The sequence below is a fragment of the Dermochelys coriacea genome, chromosome 7 (assembly GCF_009764565.3).
Source record: "Dermochelys coriacea isolate rDerCor1 chromosome 7, rDerCor1.pri.v4, whole genome shotgun sequence".
Classification (NCBI taxonomy): Eukaryota; Metazoa; Chordata; order Testudines; family Dermochelyidae; genus Dermochelys; species Dermochelys coriacea.
In genome coordinates this window covers 14,746,016-14,772,027 of record NC_050074.1, presented here as the reverse complement: position 1 = coordinate 14,772,027, position 26,012 = coordinate 14,746,016, and the positions used below count along the sequence as shown (strand labels likewise).

The 26,012-nt window shown below is 43.2% G+C and overlaps 1 protein-coding gene across 4 annotated transcripts in view; it reads left to right on the top strand.

Annotated features, from left to right (window-relative positions):
* The first annotated feature begins 11,011 nt into the window (after positions 1 to 11,011).
* The window catches only part of CRBN (cereblon), a 53,611-nt gene continuing 38,610 nt past the window's right edge, over positions 11,012 to 26,012 (top strand). For 2 of the 4 annotated variants that reach the window (XM_043518443.1, XM_038410664.2), the window contains exons 1-4: positions 11,014 to 11,195; positions 18,322 to 18,428; positions 20,291 to 20,493; positions 22,201 to 22,350. In XM_043518443.1, the coding sequence (XP_043374378.1) occupies positions 11,129 to 11,195; positions 18,322 to 18,428; positions 20,291 to 20,493; positions 22,201 to 22,350 (527 nt within the window). In that variant the 5' untranslated portion in view covers positions 11,014 to 11,128. Of the gene's footprint in view, positions 11,196 to 18,318; positions 18,429 to 20,290; positions 20,494 to 22,200; positions 22,351 to 26,012 lie in introns of all 4 variants that reach the window. The other 2 variants (XM_038410663.2, XM_043518442.1) reach the window with 2 other exon arrangements.

Here is a 26,012-nt window from a genome sequence, read left to right as displayed (position 1 = left end):
TCAAGCCTAAGTTAATTGTATCCAGTTTGCAAATTAATTCCAATTCAGCAGTCTCTCGTTGGAGTCTGTTTTTGAAGCTTTTTTGTTGAAGTATAGCCACTCTTAGGTCTGTGATCGAGTGACCAGAGAGATTGAAGTGTTCTCCAACTGGTTTTTGAATGTTATAATTCTTGACGTCTGATTTGTGTCCATTCATTCTTTTACGTAGAGACTGTCCAGTTTGGCCAATGTACATGGCAGAGGGGCATTGCTGGCACATGATGGCATATATCACATTGGTAGATGCACAGGTGAACGAGCCTCTGATGGTGTGGCTGATGTGATTAGGCCCTATGATGGTATCCCCTGAATAGATATGTGGACAGAGTTGGCAACGGGCTTTGTTGCAAGGATAGGTTCCTGGGTTAGTGGTTCTGTTGTGTGGTGTGTGGTTGCTGGTGAGTATTTGCTTCAGATTGGGGGGCTGTCTGTAAGCAAGGACTGGTCTGTCTCCCAAGATCTGAGAGAGCGATGGCTCGTCCTTCAGGATAGGTTGTAGATCCTTGATGATGCGTTGGAGGGGTTTTAGTTGGGGACTGAAGGTGATGGCTAGTGGCGTTCTGTTGTTTTCTTTGTTGGGCCTGTCCTGTAGTAGGTGACTTCTGGGTACTCTTCTGGCTCTGTCAATCTGTTTCTTCACTTCAGCAGGTGGGTACTGTAGTTGTAGGAATGCATGATAGAGATCTTGTAGGTGTTTGTCTCTGTCTGAGGGGTTGGAGCAAATGCGGTTATATCGTAGCGCTTGGCTGTAGACAATGGATCGAGTGGTATGATCTGGATGAAAGCTAGAGGCATGTAGGTAGGAATAGCGGTCAGTAGGTTTCCGATATAGGGTGGTGTTTATGTGACCATCGCTTATTAGCACTGTAGTGTCCAGGAAGTGGATCTCTTGTGTGGACTGGTCCAGGCTGAGGTTGATGGTGGGATGGAAATTGTTGAAATCATGGTGGAATTCCTCAAGAGCTTCTTTTCCATGGGTCCAGATGATGAAGATGTCATCAATGTAGCGCAAGTAGAGTAGGGGCATTAGGGAACGAGAGCTGAGGAAGCGTTGTTCTAAGTCAGCCATAAAAATGTTGGCATACTGTGGGGCCATGCGGGTACCCATCGCAGTGCCGCTGATTTGAAGGTATACATTGTCACCAAATGTGAAATAGTTATGGGTCAGGACAAAGTCACAAAGTTCTGCCACCAGGTTAGCCGTGACAGTATCGGGGATACTGTTCCTGACGGCTTGTAGTCCATCTTTGTGTGGAATGTTGGTGTAGAGGGCTTCTACATCCATAGTGGCTAGGATGGTGTTTTTAGGAAGATCACCAATGGACTGTAGTTTCCTCAGGAAATCGGTGGTGTCTCGAAGATAGCTGGGAGTGCTGGTAACGAAGGGCCTGAGGAGGGAGTCTACATAGCCAGACAATCCTGCTGTAGACTCCCTCCTCAGGCCCTTCGTTACCAGCACTCCCAGCTATCTTCGAGACACCACCGATTTCCTGAGGAAACTACAGTCCATTGGTGATCTTCCTAAAAACACCATCCTAGCCACTATGGATGTAGAAGCCCTCTACACCAACATTCCACACAAAGATGGACTACAAGCCGTCAGGAACAGTATCCCCGATACTGTCACGGCTAACCTGGTGGCAGAACTTTGTGACTTTGTCCTGACCCATAACTATTTCACATTTGGTGACAATGTATACCTTCAAATCAGCGGCACTGCGATGGGTACCCGCATGGCCCCACAGTATGCCAACATTTTTATGGCTGACTTAGAACAACGCTTCCTCAGCTCTCGTTCCCTAATGCCCCTACTCTACTTGCGCTACATTGATGACATCTTCATCATCTGGACCCATGGAAAAGAAGCTCTTGAGGAATTCCACCATGATTTCAACAATTTCCATCCCACCATCAACCTCAGCCTGGACCAGTCCACACAAGAGATCCACTTCCTGGACACTACGGTGCTAATAAGCGATGGTCACATAAACACCACCCTATATCGGAAACCTACTGACCGCTATTCCTACCTACATGCCTCTAGCTTTCATCCAGATCATACCACTCGATCCATTGTCTACAGCCAAGCGCTACGATATAACCGCATTTGCTCCAACCCCTCAGACAGAGACAAACACCTACAAGATCTCTATCATGCATTCCTACAACTACAGTACCCACCTGCTGAAGTGAAGAAACAGATTGACAGAGCCAGAAGAGTACCCAGAAGTCACCTACTACAGGACAGGCCCAACAAAGAAAACAACAGAACGCCACTAGCCATCACCTTCAGTCCCCAACTAAAACCCCTCCAACGCATCATCAAGGATCTACAACCTATCCTGAAGGACGAGCCATCGCTCTCTCAGATCTTGGGAGACAGACCAGTCCTTGCTTACAGACAGCCCCCCAATCTGAAGCAAATACTCACCAGCAACCACACACCACACAACAGAACCACTAACCCAGGAACCTATCCTTGCAACAAAGCCCGTTGCCAACTCTGTCCACATATCTATTCAGGGGATACCATCATAGGGCCTAATCACATCAGCCACACCATCAGAGGCTCGTTCACCTGTGCATCTACCAATGTGATATATGCCATCATGTGCCAGCAATGCCCCTCTGCCATGTACATTGGCCAAACTGGACAGTCTCTACGTAAAAGAATGAATGGACACAAATCAGACGTCAAGAATTATAACATTCAAAAACCAGTTGGAGAACACTTCAATCTCTCTGGTCACTCGATCACAGACCTAAGAGTGGCTATACTTCAACAAAAAAGCTTCAGAAACAGACTCCAACGAGAGACTGCTGAATTGGAATTAATTTGCAAACTGGATACAATTAACTTAGGCTTGAATAGAGACTGGGAATGGATGAGTCATTACACAAAGTAAAACTATTTCCCCATGGTATTTCTCCCTCCCACCCCACCCCCCACTGTTCCTCTGATATTCTTGTTAACTGCTGGAATTAGCCTACCTGCTTGTCACCATGAAAGGTTTTCCTCCTTCCCCCCCCCTGCTGTTGGTGATGGCTTATCTTAACTGATCACTCTCCTTACAGTGTGTACGATAAACCCATTGTTTCATGTTCTCTGTGTGTGTGTATATAAATCTCTCCTCTGTTTTTTCCACCAAATGCATCCGATGAAGTAAGCTGTAGCTCACGAAAGCTTATGCTCTAATAAATTTGTTAGTCTCTAAGGTGCCACAAGTACTCCTTTTCTTTTTGCGAATACAGACTAACACGGCTGCTACTCTAAAACGCAAGAAAAATGGAAGCAATAACCACAAATCCACTTAAGCAAGGGGTGATGGGTATGATCATGAGCTGAAATGTATTAGTATACTAACCTATAGAAGAAGGACACTTCAACTTTAATCAGATGAGGAAATACAAATAAGGAAAAGGGGGGAAACCCCTACTGAATATGCATTAGATATATTGGTGTCAGTGTAACATATTATAAAAGTTGCACCCCAGCCTGTGGGCAGTAGGGGAGAGATACGTAGCCCTTGGAAGGGGCCAGAATGATGGCCACTGGTGATGGTGATGTGGAAGATACTGGCTAACAGTTCAGGTCATCCCGCAAGGGACAGTGTGAGTGTGCAGATGTACATTTTGTAGTCTCTCTATCTTCCTTATTGAGTTACAGTGTTTGACTTTGCTAGATGTATTAATAAACTATTTGGGAATATAGAAGAGTTCCTATAGTGTGAGTTTCAGAGTAGCAGCCGTGTTAGTCTGTATTCGCAAAAAGAAAAGGAGTACTTGTGGCACCTTAGAGACTAACAAATTTATTAGAGCATAAGCTTTCGTGAGCTACAGCTCACTTCAATGCATCCGATGAAGTGAGCTGAAGCTCACGAAAGCTTATGCTCTAACAAATTTGTTAGTCTCTAAGGTGCCACAAGTACTCCTTTTCTTATTGTGTGAGTGTTGCACTTGTGCATACTGGGGTTTCTTGCTGTATAGTTATTTTTATAATACTGGGCCTGATCTTGGAACAAGAACCTATCTACCTTCAAAGTGATAACTGGAAATTCTTAAGAAATCTATATAATTATTACATAATCTACAGATTGGGCTACACTGCTGGCCCAGTGATAGGGCTGTGGATGGTTATCCAGGAGCACTGAGTTCATTTTCCAGTTTTTCACTCCCTGGGCTGTCAAGTGCAAGGAATGTTGTGTACATGGTATGTCCAAATCCAGAGGGACTGATTGCCTTATACTATCCATAATATAAGAACAAAAGAACGGCCATACTGGGTCAGATCAAAGATCCATCTAGCCCAGTACCCTGTCTTCCGACAATGGCCAATGCTAGGTGCCCCAGAGGGCACGAACAGAACAGATAATCATCAAGTGATCCATCCCCTGTCACCCATTCCCAGCTTCTGGCAAACAGTCACTAGGGACACCATCCCTGCCCATCCTGGCTAATAGCCCTTGGCGGATCTATCCTTCATGAATTTATCTAGCTCTTTTTTAATATAATATACCTCCGGACACTGAAGAAGCAGTGTACATGAATTCTATGTAGTGAATGGGACATAGGCAGTCGTGCATAATGGTTAGAGTCAGAAGCCTGGAACTGGAGCCAGGGTCAGAGTCAGAGATCGGGTGTAGGAGCAGGGACCTGGTCTGAGGCAGTAAAGCAGGAATCAGGAGCAGACAAGGGTCTAGGATGAGAAGGGCAGGAACCAGGAGTCAGGCAAGTAGGCTGGGTCCATAGTAGCAGCCAACCAGGTATTCACCTAATTGCTCAGATGGGGATTGGCCTGTGCCTCTTCTGGCTTAAGAAGTGCATCCCAGCCAAACAGTAGGGCTAGACATCTCTCCCAATCAGGAGCTTCATAGGCAAGACGCTTTTTGAGCTAGTTGTGCCCCAGGGGAGAGCAGGAGGAAGAATAATCTTATCACAAATCTCCTAAATCTAGAACATAAGAAAGATTAAAATATAGAACTGTCTTGTCTTGCACAGAACAGAAATTCTGCTATCAGCAACATAGCTCAATCTCACAATAAAGATAATAAAAGTTGCACTCATGAAACTAGAAAAGGAGTACTTGTGGCACCTTAGAGACTAACAAATTTATTAGAGCATAAGCTTTCGTGAGCTACAGCTCACTTCATCGGATGCATTTGGTGGAAAAAACAGAGGGGAGATTGATATACACACACAGAGAACATGAAACAATGGGTTTATCATACACACTGTAAGGAGAGGTTTCAGAGTAGCAGCCGTGTTAGTCTGTATTCACCAAAAGAAAAGGAGTACTTGTGGCACCTTAGAGACTAACAAATTTATTAGAGCATAAGCTTTCGTGAGCTACAGCTCACTTCATTGGATGCATCCGATGAAGTGAGCTATAGCTCACGAAAGCTTATGCTTTAATAAATTTGTTAGTCTCTAAGGTGCCACAAGTACTGTAAGGAGAGTGATCACTTAAGATAAGCCATTACCAGCAGCGGGGGGGGGGGGAGAAGGAGGAAAACCTTTCATGGTGACAAGGAAGGTAGCTATTTCCAGCAGTTAACAAGAATATCTGAGGAACAGTGGGGGGTGGGGTGGGGGGGAGAAATACGATGGGGAAATAGTTTTACTTTGTGTAATGACTCATCCATTTCCAGTCTCTATTCAAGCCTAAGTTAATTTTATCCAGTTTGCAAATTAATTCCAATTCAGCAGTCTCTCGTTGGAGTCTGTTTTTGAAGCTTTTTTGTTGAAGGATAGCCACTCTTAGGTCTGTAATCGAGTGACCAGAGAGATTGAAGTGTTCTCCAACTGGTTTTTGAATGTTATAATTCTTGACGTCTGATTTGTGTCCATTCATTCTTTTACGTAGAGACTGTCCAGTTTGACCAATGTACATGGCAGAGGGGCATTGCTGGCACATGATGGCATATATCATATTGGTAGATGCGCAGGTGAACGAGCCTCTGATAGAGTGGCTGATGTGATTAGGCCCTATGATGGTGTCCCCTGAATAGATATGTGGACAGAGTTGGCAACGGGCTTTGTTGCAAGGATAGGTTTCTGGGTTGGTGGTTCTGTTGTGTGGTGTGATAACATGCAGATAACATGCATTTGCATGCTGTGCTCCACAGACTCAGGGAGAAAAGTATGTAAAGTGTATTCTCATGTCCCAGTGTTCTAAAACACAGTACTCCTGAAATAATAAAATGCAAATTAACTGCAGCTGTCTCTGTATGTCTCCAATAGACAGATGCAAAGGAAAAATGAAGAAAGAGAGATAAGGGCCCCTTCAAATGCATTGACTTAGTTTAAAATTACAGGTTTCAGAGTAGCAGCCGTGTTAGTCTGTATTCGCAAAAAGAAAAGGAGTACTTGTTTTTTTGTTAGTCTCTAAGGTGCCACAAGTACTCCTTTTTTTTTAAAAATTACAATAATTTAAACTGTTCACAGACAGACTGGCACTAACCAGATTAACTAAAATAGCCTGGGATATACATTCACACTCACTGGCTCAGACCAGATTAACTAAAATAGTTTGAGTTTTTTATAGTACCTTTCTGGTCTCTGATAACCCATCCTCTTGTTGCTGCTTGCCCTCCTCTATCAGAATCCAGGTTAGTACAACAGTAAGTGTACAAATTAAATTGACTTCTGTTAACTCTGATATGAACTCTGGAGCAGCCTAATCTCTGCTGGGATGGATTAAAGAATGATATCACAAGGTTTCAGACCTTTCAGCCTAGTGATTGCCTGATGTGGTACAAAAGCCGATATTAATCTATCAATTTAAAACCCTGTTAGAAATTATATTTAACAATGTTCAAAAATTGAATAAAAATATAACTTAGCAAAAATAAGAACAAAATAAATAACAATGCTCCTTAACATAATATAACTGCAGACAGAGCCACTGTGCAGAAGGCTGGTAGAAATTATCATCCATATTTTACAAAGCGAGAAACTGAGTCAGAGGTTAAGGCCTAAATTTTAAATGGTCTAATTCTGGGTTTCTAATCTTAGACACCAACTGGAGTTATGGATGCTCAGCACCTTCGTAAATAGGTCTTAGGAGCGTCTAATGACTTATCCAAGCCACAGGAGGAGTCCGTATCAAAGGCAGGATTAGAACTCAAGAGTTCTTGTCTCCCAGTCTGTGTTCTCAGCGCTCACAATTTTATCATGAGCCAAACAATATTTAGTGATTTTCTTAATATCCCAGCTCCTTGAGTTGAGATCTCAGCTTTCATTTAAAAATAATATTTCTAGTTTTGTCTTTGCTTTCTATACAATATTAATTTTTTTTGGAAAACTACAATAGCATGGTTGGATTTCAAAAAACTATGTTTATTAATTAAATACAAATATACAAGCCATAGCTACTTATGTGCACTGCTGCTCCATCAGGATTCTGAATGGCTTCTAAACAAAAGACATAGAGGTCAACTAAAAGGCTCCCAAATGGTTTAAATGGTTCCTGTACACTAGCCCTAATGACTGAGGAGAAAAACTGAACATGTGACCCAAGCATGCATGTACCCAAGATGCAAAAACCGAAATGCAAAAAAACAAACAAACTCAGCATGCATTTTTTTTAAATATCTTGAGTTTTTAAGCCAAACTTATGATTTTTGTGGGTGCTAAGTCATGACTTTTGAATGCTTGACGTTGGCAATACCAGTACACTCACGTTGATTTGATTTTTTTTTTTTTGTAGTATGTAACAAACATATATCTGGGTCCAAAATGCAGACTGTTCCACATTATGGATCACTGGAAAGGTATTTGATGATACCAACAGATGCCCATTAAAATAAACTGCCTTTTTGTTATTATTGATTCTGAAAAATCTTTTAGCAGTACTGGGAAACACTTTGGGCTACATCATACTCTTTTGTCAGTGAATTGAATTGTAAGTGAATTTAAAAGTGAATTGAAAATATCTATTCTGTGAGGGCTGCCAAACTTCGTTTCAGATTCTACTACTTCAAAAACACATATCCTGGGATGAGGATCTAGGTTTTGAACAAGTTTGAAGAATGTTATTTCTAAAGTATTTGTCAGTGTTCATACAGCAATGAGCATCATATCTGGAGCTGCATTAAGAGTGCTGAGTGGAGATCCTTATATTGAAAAATTTGGATTAAAAAAACAGATTTCAAATGAGGTGTTAAGATCTGCATTTTGGAGTTGGCCCATTATAAAGTATGGGCCATTTGTAGGACCAGATATTCGACTTGTGTAAATCAATATAGATACACTAAAGCCAATATGTTTAGACCATCTGAGAATTTGGCCCACAAAATACTAATCTGGGTTCACTTTTCAAACATCCCCAACCTCAGGTAGGGTTAGCATGTTCATGTCTGGGGTTTCAGTTTAGTTCCATCTCTAGTTTTTTAAGATCTGGCCTCAAAGCACAGTGGGCTCCCTAATAAGTTTCTCCCTTGAAAGTACATGAATCCTGTTACTAATGACAAATATCATTATCCAAAGCACAGTTTTTTGTATAAAAGACCAGAGTTTTGTTTTGTTCCATGATGGATTAACTTAGTCATGCATTTGACCAAAAGGTCCCGTATTACAAATATGAGCCAACAGTATTTCTTGAGAGCACAGTTTTGTGTACATAGGCCATTAGATACTGTAATCCCATCTCATATTTTGGAAGATAATTCTCACTGGTGTTTTCTCACAGAGTGTTTTTTAAAAAATTAAAGCATTGTATTGTAAATAAATATGTTCTTGACGGGAAGGGAAGGCACATTAAACATAAGGGTCAGCATGGAATAAAGTGCAAATGTACTTGTGGAAGTAGACAAATGGGTGATCAAGGCTGATATCCTTGGTTAAGTGTGTGTGTAGAGGAGCAACATGATTAAACACCAGAGCAAGTAAGGAGGAAGGGGTTAGGGCCTTAAAGAAAAGAACAAGATATTTGTATTTGATGCAGTAAGGGAAAGTCAGGGGAAGAAACCAAAGCAGCAGTGATATGGTAGCCTGAAGGGTCAGGAAGATTTAATAGCAGCATTCGGATGAACCCAAAGTGGGAAGCCTGACACATATTGCAACCATGTGCGGTATTATTGGAGACCATATTGTGTTTTATGTTGAAAGCATGAAAAGCTCAAAAAGCCACTATACTGACTGGGCCAGACAGTATGAGCTATAGAGTATTCATAGCTCTTGCTAGAATGCAAGTGATGTTTATCTGTGTGTTCTGGCAATCACTAGGGGGTGACTAATGCAAAATCACAAGGCTGGCTTTGAAGCTTGACCACCTGGGGCTATGGGACTAGGGCTATCTGTTTTCAAGAGGCTGGGAGACAAAGCAAGACTTTTTGTATAAAAGGGTGAGTTTAACAACTCAGGTTTCAGAGTAGCAGCCGTGTTATTCGCAAAAAGAAAAGGAGTACTTGTGGCACCTTATTTGTTAGTCTCTAAGGTGCCACAAGTACTCCTTTTCTTTTAACAACTCAGGGTCTTCTTTTTGAGTCAGCAAATAGGCCCTTTTTTTGGTCCTAAGGTGACCTCAACCCTGGATGGTATAAGGACTTTGGCCTGTGAGGGCCCCATAAGACCAGTGGGCAATTTCTGATACATTTAATGAGCATATAGGACTTTTGTTTTCTCTGTATGGTTTTCTCTCCTGGATAAATTACTCTGCTGAGAAAGAAAGAGCTCTGTGGTAATTTATAACTGCTGGCATTTGCTGGTCATAGTCCTGGGACAGGAAGTACAGCACATCACAAATTGGCTTGTGGGAGATATTTCAGTGTATGGCAGGGAACTATGGAGCCTTAAAACCCCTGCTCAGAAGGGAGTGGGACACAGGTCCCTGAACAGAGACAGTTGACAGCTAGAGGCCTGAGACTTGACTGGGGACTCCAGGAGTGGACTGCAAAGGGATGATACAAGTTCAGTTACCCATCTCCCTGCCACAATTTCAGGGTATCCAAAGGACTAAAAGAAGGAGGTGATGGAAATCAAGATCGGAGATGAGAGTTTTAGCTGTGGAGAGACAAAGGGGCTTATTTTGGAACATTACAAAGAATTAGCAGGCCAGCATGGCTTCCCCCACTTTCACTTTTCTCCCCGCAGTTTGTTTGCTTCAGGCCTTGTGCTCAGCTAGAACAGTAATTTGTATTACTACAATGCCTGGAGGCCAGCTAGGACTGGGGCTCCAGAGTGCAAAATAACAAACAGTCCCTGCCCTGAGGAATTTACAATCAAAAGCGCCAGGAGTGAGGAAGGGTAGGAGAGGGGGATCTACGGTGACCAGATGTCCCAATTTTATAGGGACACTCCCAATTTGTGGGTCTTTTTCTTATAGAGGCTCTTATTATCCCCTACCCCCGTCCTGATTTTTCACATTTGCTGTGTGGTCACCCTAGAGGGATCTAACATACAGAGATGGGTTGCCCAACTCTTATTATTCTCCCCATGGGGTTGGTGGTGGATGGTGTTTTTGCAAAGAGTGGATTAGCTAAGTGGAAAGCCAAAGCAAGGAAGAGGGACACTGAAGGGAGGGAAGTAAGGGGGCGAGGGAAGGCAGCAGACAGAGTGAAGCCACGATAACGAGACTGAGGGGAAGGGCTGGCTGGGGTTGAAGCAAATAACCCCTCAGCGCCGAGGAGAGACTCTCCATCGTGGAAGCTCCAGCAACCAGTTGCTGCCAAAAGCAGCGGTGCTCGCTGCAGCTGCCTTTGACTGGCTCCGTCCGTCTCCGCTCCCAAGTCCAGGCTGCTGGGGGGTGGGGGGGGGCGACGAGGGGCGGGTCACAGGGAACCTGCAGCCCTGGCGGGAGCGATCAGCTTCCCCCCTGCGCGGTGCTGCCGCTGTTTGCTGCCTGCAGCGCGCCCGGCCAGGCGGCATGGACCTCCCCGGCCCGGCTGCCGGGACGTGGCGCCGGCGGCCACGCGCTCTGAACGGGATCCTCGCGCCGGACCCATTTTAACCCCGCCGCTGCCGGCCGCGCGAGGAAGGGCCCCGGCGCGGGGCGGCCCGGCCCCGCTGAGCGCTAGGGGTCGCTGCGCCGCGGCGGGTCGGAGAGATCCTGCGGCGGCGGCTTCCCAGGCTGCTCTGCGGGTAAACAGCGATGGCCGCCGAGGAAGGAGGCGGAGAGCCCGACAACAACATGGGGAATCACCTGCAGCTCCTACCCGGTAGTGGCCGCTGCCGCCGCCGCCCCGGGCCGGCTCCCTGCGCGGGGGGGGAGAGAGAGAGCGAGGGACGGGCTGGGAGAGGGGGGGGAGAAGAGCAGCTGGGCTGGAGGGGGGCGCGAGGGGCAGGGGACTGCGGGGCGGGGCAGGGCCCCGTGGGATGGGGGGCGCGAGGGGTTGCGCGGGGGGGGGCAGGGCCCCGTGGGATTGGGAGGGCGAGGGGCTGCGGGGGGGGGCAGGGCCCCGTGGGATGGGGGAGCGAGGGGTTGCGCGGGGGGGGGGCAGGGCCCCGTGGGATTGGGAGGGCGAGGGGCTGCGGGGGGGGGGCAGGGCCCCGTGGGATGGGGGGAGCGAGGGGTTGCGCGGGGGGGGGGCAGGGCCCCGTGGGATTGGGAGGGTGAGGGGCTGCGGGGGGGGGGCAGGGCCCCGTGGGATGGGGGGAGCGAGGGGCTGCGGGGGGGGGCAGGGCCCCGTGGGATGGGGGGAGCGAGGGGTTGCGCGGGGGGGGGCAGGGCCCCGTGGGATTGGGAGGGTGAGGGGCTGCGGGGTGGGGCAGGGCCCCGTGGGATGGGGGGAGCGAGGGGTGGCGCGGGGGGGGGGCAGGGCCCCGTGGGATTGGGAGGGTGAGGGGCTGCGGGGTGGGGCAGGGCCCCGTGGGATGGGGGGAGCGAGGGGCTGCGGGGGGGGGCAGGGCCCCGTGGGATGGGGGGAGCGAGGGGTTGCGCGGGGGGGGGGCAGGGCCCCGTGGGATTGGGAGGGTGAGGGGCTGCGGGGTGGGGCAGGGCCCCGTGGGATGGGGGGAGCGAGGGGTGGCGCGGGGGGGGGGCAGGGCCCCGTGGGATTGGGAGGGTGAGGGGCTGCGGGGTGGGGCAGGGCCCCGTGGGATGGGGGGAGCGAGGGGCTGCGGGGGGGGGCAGGGCCCCGTGGGATGGGGGGAGCGAGGGGTTGCGCGGGGGGGGGCAGGGCCCCGTGGGATTGGGAGGGTGAGGGGCTGCGGGGTGGGGCAGGGCCCCGTGGGATGGGGGGAGCGAGGGGCTGCGGGGGGGGGCAGGGCCCCGTGGGATGGGGCGCGAGGGGTTGCGCGGGGGGGGGCAGGGCCCCGTGGGATTGGGAGGGTGAGGGGCTGCGCGGTGGGGCAGGGCCCCGTGGGATGGGGGGAGCGAGGGGCAGGGCCCCGTGGGATGGGGGGCAGGGAACTGTGGCATGAGGCTGTGGCGGGGGGTAGGGGCCTGTGGCATGAGGGACCCCAGGGGCTTGCAATGGGGGGCAGGGGCCTGTGGGAGGTTTCAGGAGCCTGTGGTACAGGGGGAAAGGGGGGCATGGTGGGGGGGGCAGGAGTCTATGGCATGGTGGGATATGGAGCTGCAATGAGGAGCAGGGGGCAGGAGCGCAGGGAGGGGAAGAATAAAGGGGGGTACCGTTTGTTTTGGGCCTCTGAAAACGTCACCGAGGTCCAGAAGCCTGGGACAACATTGGGGAATAGAGAGCGGGGCTGGGTAGTGGAATACTACAGCACTGGTATGGTGGGGAAACAAGTGAGAGATCTAGGGAAGGGTCTTGGACTCCTGGAGCAGAGGAGGGAGAACTGGGAAGGGAACCTGAGGACTTAGGCAGTGGAGGAGGGATTGCTGTGTATTGGACTTAGGATAGTATACAAATAATAATAATTAATAATTAATAGAGGGACATGATATTAAAAAAGGTATTTTTCAGTGGGGGACCAGGCATGATCAGATTAGGGGGAAAGTAGGAGAGAACAGGTCCTTTGGTGGAGGGTGAGGTGTGGAGGCAGGGAAGGAAGAAGGCTGTGTTAGGATGTGGTGTTATGAATGGTTATGTACTGCCATCCCTCCTGCTTTCAGGGGTGCTCTGAATCTGCCTCCAGGAGAATAGCCCCAGCAGCGGGCTGCTCTTGGGCAGAAGAAGGAGCAGCAGCAGCATCTACTACTGTTTTCACTTTTACTTTTGTGTGTGTGTATTGAGGAAGCTTAGACAGAAATGGGAGGCATTCTCTGATTTTTTTTTTTTAATTGCTGCTCATGTAGTTGCAATCAGTATTTAAGCAGGGAGTAAGATAGCAGAGGAAACAATGTTTTACAAATGAAGCTGCAATTTTTAAGCCTTCATATATCATGTACTTGTCTAGTATTGGCTTGCTGCTTGCTTACAGCAGGGACTGTGCAGAAGGTAAACATCAGCTGGGCAGCACAGAAGGGCAAAATAATTAAATATTGAATGTGTGTTAGAAGTTAGGAATGGAAACTTTATCTTTTAGATCAAGTCCATACCCATGTAAAAGGAGAATCAGATATTCAATGTATGATTTATGTAAATCATAAATATGATTTACAGGGGTGCTGAGCACTGATTCAAGGAGAACTGCAAGTACCTTTATCAGTAGCTCAAGAGTTACTGTATTAGTTTGAAGGCCAAGAAGAAACTTTCAGTTTGAACACTGTAAATCCCACTAATAAGTAGGGAAGCTGGGATGGTCTGTGGTTAAAGCACTGAACTCAAGAGATCTAGAGTCAATTCCTCCTCCTGCCACAGACTTTCTGTGTGACCTTGACCCACTCAAGATAGGAATTTTAAAGCAGCCTAAGGGCTTGTCTACATGGGGTAATTTGCGAACATAAGGAAACCATTATAATTATACTGCTATAATTCCCCATGTGGGAAGAAAAGGAGTACTTGTGGCACCATGTGGGGACACACATTTTGGAATGTATGCCTTTCACCATGTTAAAAGGAAAGGAGTACTTGTGGCACCTCAGAGACTAACAAATTTATTTGAGCATAAGCTTTTGTGAGCTACAGCTCACTTCATCGGATGCATTCAGTGGAAAATACAGTGGGGAGATTTATATACACAGAGAACATGAAACAATGGGTGTTACCGTACATACTTCAGGTAAGAGTGATCACTTCAGGTGAGCTATTACCAGCAGGAGAGCGGGGAGCGGTAGGGGGGAGGAACCTTTTGTAGTGATAATCAAGGTGGACCATTTCCAGCAGTTGACAAGAATATCTGAGGAACAGTGGAGAGTGAGGGGGGCAATAAACATGTGGAAATAGTTTTTGTGTAATGACCCATCCACTCCCAGTCTCTATTCAAGCCTAAGTTAATTGTATCCAGTTTGCAAATTAATTCCAATTCATCAGTCTCTCGTTGGAGTCTGGTTTTGAAGTTTTTTTTGTTGAAGAATTGCAACTTTTAGGTCTGTAATCGAGTGACCAAAGAGATTGAAGTGTTCTCCAACTGGTTTTTGAATGTTATAATTCTTGACGTCTGATCTGTGTCCATTTATTCTTGTTTCATATTCTCTGTGTATATAAATCTCCCCACTGTATTTTCCACTGCATGCATCCGATGAAGTGAGCTGTAGCTCACGAAAGCTTATGCTCAAATAAATTTGTTAGTCTCTATGGTGCCACGAGTACTCCTTTTCTTTTTGTGGATACATACTAACGTGGCTGCTACTTTGAAACCTTTCTCTATTAGTTTATGTTGGTTTGGAAGTGGTATAAATTAATCTAGAGAAAGGCATTCCATATGGGGAGCCAGACTGATATAGTTATAATAGTAAATTTCCTATTGTGGATAAGCCCAGAGAATTAGGTGCTTAATTGCCATTTAAATTCAGTGAGTGGGGTGCCTTACTCCTCCTAAGACGCCTGCCTTAATCTTTTCCCTGCACCTCCTTTTCCCAACTATAAAGTGAGGTACTTTCTTACCTCACAAAGGCATTGAGAGTAAATTCATTAAGATTTGTGATTGATGAGCTACGTTTGAGTACCTAGGCTGGTGATCTGCCTTCTACCAAGTAACTGTAAGCTCTGTCATATGGTTTGAATGTTATCTTGGGTGCTTGCCCTGACTTTTAGTGTATTAAAACTATGCCAAGGTCACATTTTACTTTCAACTGAAAAATTAAATAGTTTCTTTTAGGTAAGAGAAGGCAAGATGTGCTCTTTCTGCCTTCCCTCTCATTTTTTTTTGTGATAAAATTTTTTAGAAAAGTAAAGACACTGATGCTCTTTCAATGTTCACATTGTGCTACTGCAGTAAAATGAGTCATCATTCCTCACAGGCTTCCAGGCTCGTTCGGCCAGCACACCGCAGCTAATACATATTTTGGCAATGCTATGCAAAACTTTGCAGGGCACAACTGATTTTTAATCTACAAATGTTGCTTTCTACTTCTGTTTCAAACAAACAAAGCATCTCCTCCTTTTCTCCCTGCCTCTTTTATAATAAAAAACAAAACAAAACACAAAAACCCATTACTTAGTTATATAACTGAATGAGAGTTCATTTAAACCAGAATATCATTTTTAGATGGAAGGCATCTACTAGCAAAAATCTTTCGGGTATGAAGTTTAAAAAAAGGTGGGCCTAATGCTGACTTGAATACAATTGATTTTATAACATATACAAGACTTCTCCCTGGAGACAGTGGGAGACAACTTTAAGTAGAAATTAAATGTGGTAGACATCTTCCCAGTTATTGTTCAAAGTGTTTAGAGCTCCAAAATATAGTTAAAACAATATAGGAAATGAGATTAGGGGGTTGTCAGAACTGGTCATTTCCTATTAGTATGCATTCTGCACCTAGAATTGAGCCAGCATGTTAAAATATTCATATGAGAGGAAGAAATGTGATATGTGCAAGGTTCATAACACAGACAAATCAGATCATGTCCTCCTATGTGGAAAGTTATGTAAAATATATTTAGCACAACGTTTTCAAATGTAATTTACTCCTGGGGGAATTCTGCACCAAAAAAATGAAAATTCTGCCCGTCTCCTGACCTGGCCTGACCAGTGCTGTAAAGAAGGCAGGCTCTTTCTCTTCTCTAGCTGGCCGGGAGCTGCTGCTGTGATCTATCGCCACAGCACCCTCAGGTGGGCAAAAGGCAGAACTGTGGAAGTTATTTTCTGCTGGGAGCTGCTGCTGTTCTAGTGCCCCGTGGTAAGCAACAGGAGGAACTGCAGCAAAATTTCAGCAGAAGCTTTTTCTCTGTATAAAAAAATAAAAGTATATGTGGTTCATTAATTATGCGCACACATAGTAGCGTAGATTTCCCCCAGGAGTAGTAATTGTCCAGTGGAACATATAGAAAACTATCAACCAAGCACTTGGAAAAGCTTGCATCTGTGGTATTCACTTGTAATGGGTGAAGAGGAGAATTAGAGAAATGCCATGTTCAGTGTTTTGCAATCTGTTCAGTATTTACCTTATGTTAAGATCATTTACAGACACATATCTTAAAAGACATAAGGGTGTCATGCATCATCAGAGTCCTGGAAAGGCTGTTGGTTTCTTTCCAATTGTGCCCCTTTACCTCTACTTTTGAAAACAATAGGGTCTTTGGTAAGGGAAGGTTTATGTAGCCTGCACTTCCATTGCTGAGAATATAATTGTTCATCCTGAGATACCTTACTTTTATAAGTCTGACCTCTTATTGCGATTTCGAAATAAGATGCAGTTGCTGATCTTTGTCAATATTTGTGGTTTGTATTTGTTACTTGGTTTTGTTTTCTTTGTTTATTTTAAAGAAAATATCAATTATAAAGAAGAAAGATGAGCAAGAAAAATCTGTCATAATCCTTATTTAGGTCCTTTGTGTTATACAGTGTTGCGTTTCAAGATCTAAGTGATGAATTTCAGCACCATTGCAATAGATTCACTACTCAGCATTTATTGCTAGAATCTTGCAAATCTGTTTTAGAAAGCTTACATGAAAGCTAGGCATGACTGTATCATGTAAAGGTCATTTTCATTTTCATTTCTGAAGAAAAAGTCTGAGTGTCATGCAAATAAAAGAGAAGTGTTGTGTAATTAGCTCATTGCACTATATGGATATAAACTAACAGTAGCCATTATGTAGTCAGTGGTCATGCCTAGAATGATCACTAGTTGGCAGTTTATAGAGACATTTATTACTTTGATTTTCTCCACTGTAATCTCTTACATTTAATACAGTAGAAAAATATTTAAATTTTTAAACACGTTTTCTATGTAAGTGAAGTAGCTATTCTGAGCATTGAATCACTAAATACTTTTCTTATAAAGGAGATGTATTCACTGCATATAAATTATGGAAGTGAAGGATTAAAAAGGACATTGCAAACTTAAAAGTCACACTTTTGTCTGAAAATATTTTTAGAAGTAACATCTTATAATTACTGTAATGCAAGAGATTACTATTTTCCTCCAGTTTTACATGTTTACTGTTGTATGTGACAGCAATTTCTAAAGAATCAGGTTAATTGCTTCCCTTCATAGTAACTTAGTTTTGCTTGCTGATTTGTGTGGGTGTTTCACACAATGATGAGAGAGGTTAACAACAACAAAAAAACTTGGCCAGAAATATTGTCTGAGGGCTTCAAATGGGTGTAGTACTTGGTATTTCTTTTAACTCATTTTGTGTAGATACTACTACTAACTTTTATTGTGCAATTGTCTAAATTTCAAAGTACTATAAATGTAATAAAATATTTAACATCTTGCCAGATAGCCTAGTTTTGTAGGTCTATTTCAATTAATTTCCTTACATAATGTGAGTAAAAATTTGGAATTAAAGTGAAGTACTACTTTGTATTATAGTTGGACATCTTTGATGACAATATTGGTTCATAAAAAGAAAAGGAGTACTTGTGGCACCTTAGAAACTAACAAATTTATTAGAGCATAAGCTTTCGTGAGCTACAGCTCACTTCATCGAAAGCTTATGCTCTAATAAATTTTAGTCTCTAAGGTGCCACAAGTACTCCTTTTCTTTTTGCGAATACAGACTAACACGGCTGCTACTCTGAAACCTGAATATTGGTTCATGTAATAATTGCTGTGCCTTTTTCTATTTGGCACCTTAAAAACATATTACCAGCACTTGACTGTTTCTGTGAAAATGTGATTCTGTGCAACAGCAGGAAAATAGTTTTCCATAAAAGTAAAATACATTTGTTTTTCACCAATTTATAAATATGAAGACTATTTGCCTACGGAAGGATATATTCGAGGGATGTTATGTATCCTCTTTTTCCTAATGCTTTGAGTTTTTGAGGCAGCTTAACACTTGTTGGATGATATTTCTTCTTGACATTCTGTTTCCTGCTTGCTAGCAGAGAGTGAGGAAGATGATGACCTTGAAATGGAAGTTGAAGATCAAGATAGTAAAGAAGCTGAAAAGCCAAATATTAATTTTGACACCAGTCTGCCAACATCACATATGGTATGTGGTTTTTCTATGTGCCTTCCACAGCATCTTAAGCATCCTTGTGAAGAGGTTTTGATCCAGTTGTATGTAAATGTATGGGCTTGGATTTAAATAAAGGCTCTGAATAGATGCAGTGGCATTCCTAGTGTTGTCAGGATACATAGATTATTCTTTCAAATATTGTCCTAGAAATCCCTCCTTTTAGTTATAGTAGTAATGGAATAGAAGCTGGAGGTACATATGACGAACTTGAACTTCTAGAAGAAACAAATGGTGGGTATTCAATTTACTGCAGTTCCAGTCGGTGATCTCCATCATATACTTAGTGGATCAGGGATTATATCCTAAGAATGGCCGCAGTTGTCGCCCTTATTTTCAGCATAGAATCGAATGTATACTTGAAGCCACCACCTTCTCATGTATAAGTGGGTCTTCCAGAGTAAGGTTGAGGCATTTTGACAAACCGGTAAGAGTAAGTGTTTATAGCTGTAGCTTCTGGTGTGCCAGTTCTGTCTGAAAATAACAGACTTAACACATCTAGCAAAAGTATATCAGAGTCTTAGAACTAATTGAAAAATCTTCAGTTTAAATATAGTTCAAAGTTTTTACATGCTAAAAAAGGGCCAGTCGTTTTAAAAAAAAAAAAAATCAAACATAGTAAAAACTCAAGTTTTCATAAACTTGAACAGGCACCATCTCTAGATAGCAAAATGCAAAATTATGTTTATTGTAAGGCCAGCAGAACAACCTGTAAAATATTCCTTTGATGTTAAAATGTTACAGGATTCCTGCACTGTTGTCCTTTATAGGTGCTTGATCATGTAAATGTTAATTACTGAGTATAGGGCTTTAATACCATGGATAGTCCCTAAGTACCCTTTAGGCCTTGTCTAGACTAAGGAAAAAGGTGCTTTTAAAAAAGAAACGTGTTAGTCAACTGATTTTAAATGTTACTTAGCATCTTGGTGCTGACTGTGTTTAATACTTTTAAAACGTATTAACTGATTGTAAAAAGAAAAGGAGTACTTGTGGCACCTTAGAGACTAACACATTTATTTGAGCATAAGCTTTCTTGAGCTACAGCTCAAGATCATCGGATGAAGTGAGCTGTAGCTCACGAAAGCTTATGCTCAAATAAATGTGTTAGTCTCTAAGGTGCCACTAGTACTCCTTTTCTTTTTGCGAATACAGACTACTCTGTACGGCTGTTACTCTGAAACCTATCATTAACTGATTGTGGATGTCAATAGTCTGGGGTTGACAAAACCAGTGAAGTTTTTAAAGGTATTAAACCAGTCTACACTAAGTGCTAAGTGAAGTTTAAAATCATAGCAGCTAACATGGTTTACATATATTATTCCTATCCCTTCCACTTGTCTTAGCATGTTACTAAATCCATGGGCATTTTTGTAATTTAAATTTAGTTTACAAGTCAGAAGTTCCTTATGGAGTGCTTGCTGATGAGCTGCAAGGAACTGACTGATCATTTGGCAGTGGTTCTCTTGCTCATTTCTAGCTGGTAAACATTATATATTTTCCTAATATTACTTTTCCATTTAAGCAATTGGTATAGTTACCACAGGAATGTTCCATGATCTCAAATGTAAGATAGGTATACATGATTGTGAGTGTGAGGGAAGGTGCCCTATTAATATTAAGATGCAGTCCACGAAGACCCCCTGTATTAGTATATTAGAACCAGTTTTTTCATAATCTTTATTCCTTCATTGTTCAATATTTTTAGAAACTTTTCAAATACTATTATGTTTTCATCTCCTCAGGCTAGACATTTAGTCTTGCTTTATACCTACTAAGTGCCATAACTTCTTGTAGCTCTCAGAAGTAATATGCTGTGATATTTATTTTTTGCTTTACAGTATTTGGGTTCTGATATGGAAGAGTTTCACGGGAGAACGGTGCATGATGATGACAGCTGTCAAGTGATTCCAGTGTTGCCCCATGTGGTGGTGATGTTGATTCCTGGACAAACATTGCCTCTTCAGCTTTTTCGCCCTCAAGAGGTTAGCATGGTGCGGAATTTAATTCAGAAAGACAGAACCTTTGCTGTTCTTGCATACAGGTAAAATACTCAGTAGTTACTCATGCTGTGAAGCTTATGTTTTATCACTGATTTCTTTGGGCAGAATAGTAAAAACAGATGGCTGAAACACTTCTGCAATATATTACATGCTTTAATGGCTTATAAAGTTGTGTGTTAGAAAACCAAGTTTGCCTAATTATGTAAAAATTGAATTGGTTTGTTTCATGACATCATCACAAACATAATCCCCTTTAAATAGGGGGGAAATACATTTTGGGGGTTTTTTATGTGAATATTTTATTGATTTCATTAGATGTTTGAATGCAGTGCCCCTCTTTGCTTAAAATAAAAAGTCTCAGGGTCTGGAACATAAGGACACATACCAGAGATGAGCTTCTTATTTTCTAGAACTTTATTTATTTAAAAGTGTGTTTTGCCTGTGTAATCGAAAGAATGTATTTGATTCTCTTTTCCTCCAAACTAAGTATTGCATAACTTATATGTAACATATTTAGACATATGATTCAAATAAAGCTACGGCAAATGAGGAGATATTGGAGCTACTATGTGGGTGGGTGGGTGGGTGTGGGTGTGTAAAAGAGAGAAAGAAGCTTACTGTGACTGCTAAGATGTCAGGCTTTTCTCACTGCTTTGGTTCTTAGCTGTCTCTTGTCTTTTTCCCTCCCTTACTTCTAACTGGCTCCTCATCAGTTTCTCCCTTGTTTCCCCTTCCCTTGTCATAGGCAGTGTTCCCTAAAGAGATGCTCTCCTTGCCACATGCCCCACCTCCATTTAAAAGCTGAGGGAGTCCCCATGAGTCCTAGTTAAAACAGTCAAATTGCAATCACTCCTCCTTCCTTTCCTCTTTCACCCCCACCTGCACCAGCCAAAGAGATGTTCCACAAGGGAGTAGAAAGGATTAGAAGTATGGTTTGCTTTCTGTACAGTAGCTGATGTGGGGAGAAGCCACTGCAGCCCCTCAGTATCTAAAGGTCTTCTCCAACTCCAGCCATCTTGGTTAGATCTTGGTAGTGTTAACCAAGGTTCCTCACTTCAGAATCAAGTCCTTCTTTCTCTTTCACCATGTGGTATCCCTTCCTAGGGATTGTCCAGACTGGTTAAGAATGTGCAGGTTTTCCGCCCCCCCCATCCACTAGAGATGTTACTAGATCATACTGTGGGCAAGAGAAGCTATTTTCAGAACCATACAGTCTTAAGAATTTGTTAGTATGTTCATTAGCAAAAATTTAAACACAGAATTGTTTTTGTTTTCTTACAATTATGTGATGGAGGAATCATTCTCGTAGATCAGCTGTGTGCGGAGTCTGAAGGGGTTTTTGCTAAGTAATTTTTGAATCATTGGTAAACTCACAATAAACAAAAACAGACTTTATTTTTTCAAATGAAAACAAATATTGCTTCCCCTTTGTAATAATTCAGATAGTTGAAAAGATTTTCCTCCTCAAAGTTAAGAACAAACAAAACAATTTTAGGTTTCAGAGTAGCAGCCGTGTTATGAAGTGAGCTGTAGCTCACAAAAGCTTATGCTCAAATAAATTTGTTAGTCTCTAAGGTGCCACGAAAACAATTTTAGGCTAAGACGAAGCATGGATAATTTCAACCCTAAAGGAGACTTTTTCAGAAAGTGATGAATGAGTGAAAAATGGAAGTGGGAGGGTTAAGTTGAGTGAACACTGTAATTTGTATGGTAGGTATCTTATATAGTATCTTATACTATTTTTTTAGCAATATACGTGAAAGAGAAGCACATTTTGGAACAACAGCTGAAATATATGCCTACCGAGAAGAACACGAGTTTGGAATTGAAACAGTCAAAGTGAAAGCAGTAGGAAGACAGAGGTTCAAGGTGCTTGAAATAAGAACTCAGTCAGATGGGTAAGAAAATAGATAATGTATACATCTCTGTGTTCAGCAGAACTAGTGACTTCCAGCACTTTTTGTACTTGGTTGGTAAAATATGACTCTGAAGAAATTTTCCCTCTGAAGAAAATTTGCTCTTCCCAATGCAACACTTTAACTGTAGTGCGGGGAAATCATGCCTCTCAGGGCCACTGAACTGATCAGTCATTATGGATCAGGCTGTATTTTTAAGGTTGTCTGACGCTGCCTGTTATAAGACCCTGTTTTCAGTAGACTAGAACTCTACAAAATGTTTACCACAAAATGATTCATCCATTTCTGAAATGAGGCTAAGGAAAAATATATTGATTTGCTGTGTTAACATTTTTTGGCAACTTCTTCTTTTAAAAGATTTACCCGCCACTGCTTTGGAACAGGGACTTGAAATTTGGCCAAGGACATGGCCTTTGTGTCAGGAATGTGCTTTTTGCCATCCCCATGAAAACACACCCAGATTTGGTCAAGTTATGAGCCCCTGAAAAATCTCAGTTCTCACTTATTCAGTAGCGATTTCTTAGATTTTAGCAGCTAAATTCCATCTCTGCACATATCCCCATATGTTATAAAATAGTATGTGATAATGTAATTATAGAGTATTTTTTCCAGAGGACCCCTGCCTCTTTCAGTGCAGAGAATGGGACTGCGTTGAGGGTGAATCAAGGTTGTATAGTGAAGGACACTATTGCCTGTAGGACCTCTGCTTTGTTGCAGATGTTTGAAGATTTATAGTGAATGAGGCAGGGCATTGCAAGAAGAAAAAGAATACCATGATTAAGTCAGCTGAGTGTTGCCCTGGAGAATTGGTTTCTATCCCTGCCTCTGACAGAGTTTGTGTGATGCTACTCAAGTCACTTAAACCAAACTTGGTTACTAATTGTGAGTTCCTCATTGTCCTCCTGACTAAGTCTCTGGGGTCTGATTTGCAGAAGGTGCTGAGGACTCTTAGCTACAACTGATGTTAATGGGGGCCCATGTTTTGAACATATGAAGTGCTATATAATGGTAAATACTCTGGAAAAAAAATCAGGTCTGAGGCGTCTCAAATGGGGCACCCAAAAATTAGTGGATACTATTGATCTTAATCTCTGTGTCTGTTTCTCCATTTGTAAAATGTTGATGATGATATGCCTTCATCTCACACAGGTATTGAGGAAATAGATTCATTAATGTTTATGAAGCACTTACACACTATAATGATGAGCTCCATAGAAAAGCCATTGAGGAAGTTAATTCTGTCTTCAGAGCAGGGAGGAATTAGTGTGCAATAAATAAGGCCTGGGGCTACTCGTTGAACAGTGAGGAGAAAATAAAATGTTGAATAGCTGCTCAATAAGTGAGCACATCCATCCTGTGCACTGAATTAGGCAGAGGTTCTGTGGAAAAAGTACTACAGGAGAGTTGCATCATACATGCATTTAACTTATGCAAATTTAACTATACGCACTTGGCAAAAAAAAAAAAAAAAAAAACAAGATACCTGTAAATAGTGTGGGCAATTCCGCCCACCATTCCACTCAATGAGCTTATGCCCCGGAGTGAGCGTGAGATGGGAGACGTGAATCTATTGTTCCCTCAGTCAGTCTCAGTTCCTGCGTGCCTCTCATAGTGTGAGCATCTCGCCGTGCTGAGTGTGATTCTCATGTTTAAAGATACTGTATGTATTTTTTGTACAACATGGCCTCTCAGTGCAAGCCAACTACTTCATCTGGTGCTCAACTGAAGAAACAGTGATCTGTTCCAACACTGGAGGAAAAACTGGCTGTGTTGGACTTATTGAGAGACGGTACGTCGGTCTCCAACGTGGCGCGTAAATATGGCCGCAACAAATCTAGCATCTTTGCCATCAAGATTTGAGAGAGAGAAATTTGTCAAGCCATGGCATCAAGTACCCCAATAACTGCTAAGGTGACAAGCCAGGTGCGTGATAAGACTTTAGTGAAGACTGAAAAGGCATTAAACTTATGGCTGGAGGACATGAACCGTAAATATGTGCCTATCGATGGCAACACGTTGTGAGAAAAGGCTCTTAGCCTCTACACGCTGTTCAAACTTCCCGCTGAAGAGGGACTGCGTTCTGGTGAGAAGGAATTCAAAGCCAGCCAAGGTTGGCTTAACAGTTTTAGGAACCGCTTCAACCTCAAAAATGTGCAGACTACTGGTGAAGCTGCATCTGCCAACGAAGAGGCAGCAAAAGCCTACCCCGCACAATTAAAGAAAATCATAGAAGAGAAGGGCTATCTTCTGGATCAAGTGTTTAATGCTGACGAGACTGGGCTCTTCTGGAAAAAAAAATGCCCAACCGCACTTAGATTTCGAAATCAAAAAGACAAACCCCTGTCTTCAAAGCAGCTAAAGACCATGTGACTGTGTTGTTTTGTGGCAATGCGGCTGGGCATTTAATAAAGCGGGGCTTGCTCTACAGGGCTGCAAATCCCCATGCTCTAAAAGGCAAGACCAAAAATCTCCTGCCTGTGTTCTGGCAATCAAATAAAAAGGCTTGGGTGATGGCAGCATCATTTCTGGATTGATTCCACAAGTGTTTCATTCCAGAGCTCAAGCGGTACCTCGAAGAGAAAGGACTTGACTTTAAATTGTTGCTGATCGTAGACAATGCTCCTGGCCACCCTGCGGCACTCCGGTTTGCGCATAATGACATTGAAGTAGTCTTTCTCCTGCCCAATACTACCTCCAACCTCTCGACCAAGACGTGATTTGCTGTTTCAAGGCCACGTACATGAGGCTTACGGTCTCACGGATACGTAGCGCAATGGATGCTGAGCCCAATCTTAATGTGATGGAGTGTTGGAAGTCCTTCAACATTGCCGATTGCATCACTTATATTAAACAGGCAATGGATGCAATCAAGCCTGAAACAGTCAATGCATGTTGGCAAAATCTATGGAAAGAATGTGTGAATGATTTTAAGGGTTTCCCAACCATTGACAAAGAAGTGAAACGCATTGTTCGGGTGGCCAGGCAAGTTGGTGGTGATGGCTTCGTCGACATCCTTGAGGAAGAAATTGAAGAATTAATTGAGAGCCATAGAGAAACATTGACTAACGAAGAGTTAAAGGAACTGATAAAATCGTCTACAGAAGATGATGAACAAGAAGAGCCAGCAAGTTGGAATCTTCAAAAATTTGCTGAAGTGTTCCAAGCAGTGAAACATTTGAATGATTTAATTTCTGAATACGATCCGTCTATGGAACGAAGCCTCAAAATCACACGTAGTATTACGGACAATTTGAGATCTTATCAAGAAATGTTTGAGCAGCTCAAGAGACAACAGCAACAGCTGCCGATCACCATGTTTTTCAAGGAAAAACAACCGGCAGCAGATGAGCCTACGCAATCAACTTCTCGAGCTGAACCAGAGCCAACCACTTCATCTACAACATGCTCTCCATCACCCAAGCCCTCCGTCACCTCCGTCTCCTGGATTGACATCAAGCCCTGACAACCCCCCTGTAATTACCCCTTGTAATTAAAAATACAGAATTGTAAAATTATATTTTGCATATGTACTCTTTATTATATACGGTACCTTACTGTATACATTTATACATGTTTACTGTACAGGTTGTATACACAAAACCATATACAGTGTACTGTACTTTATGGGCGATTTAAGAGATTTT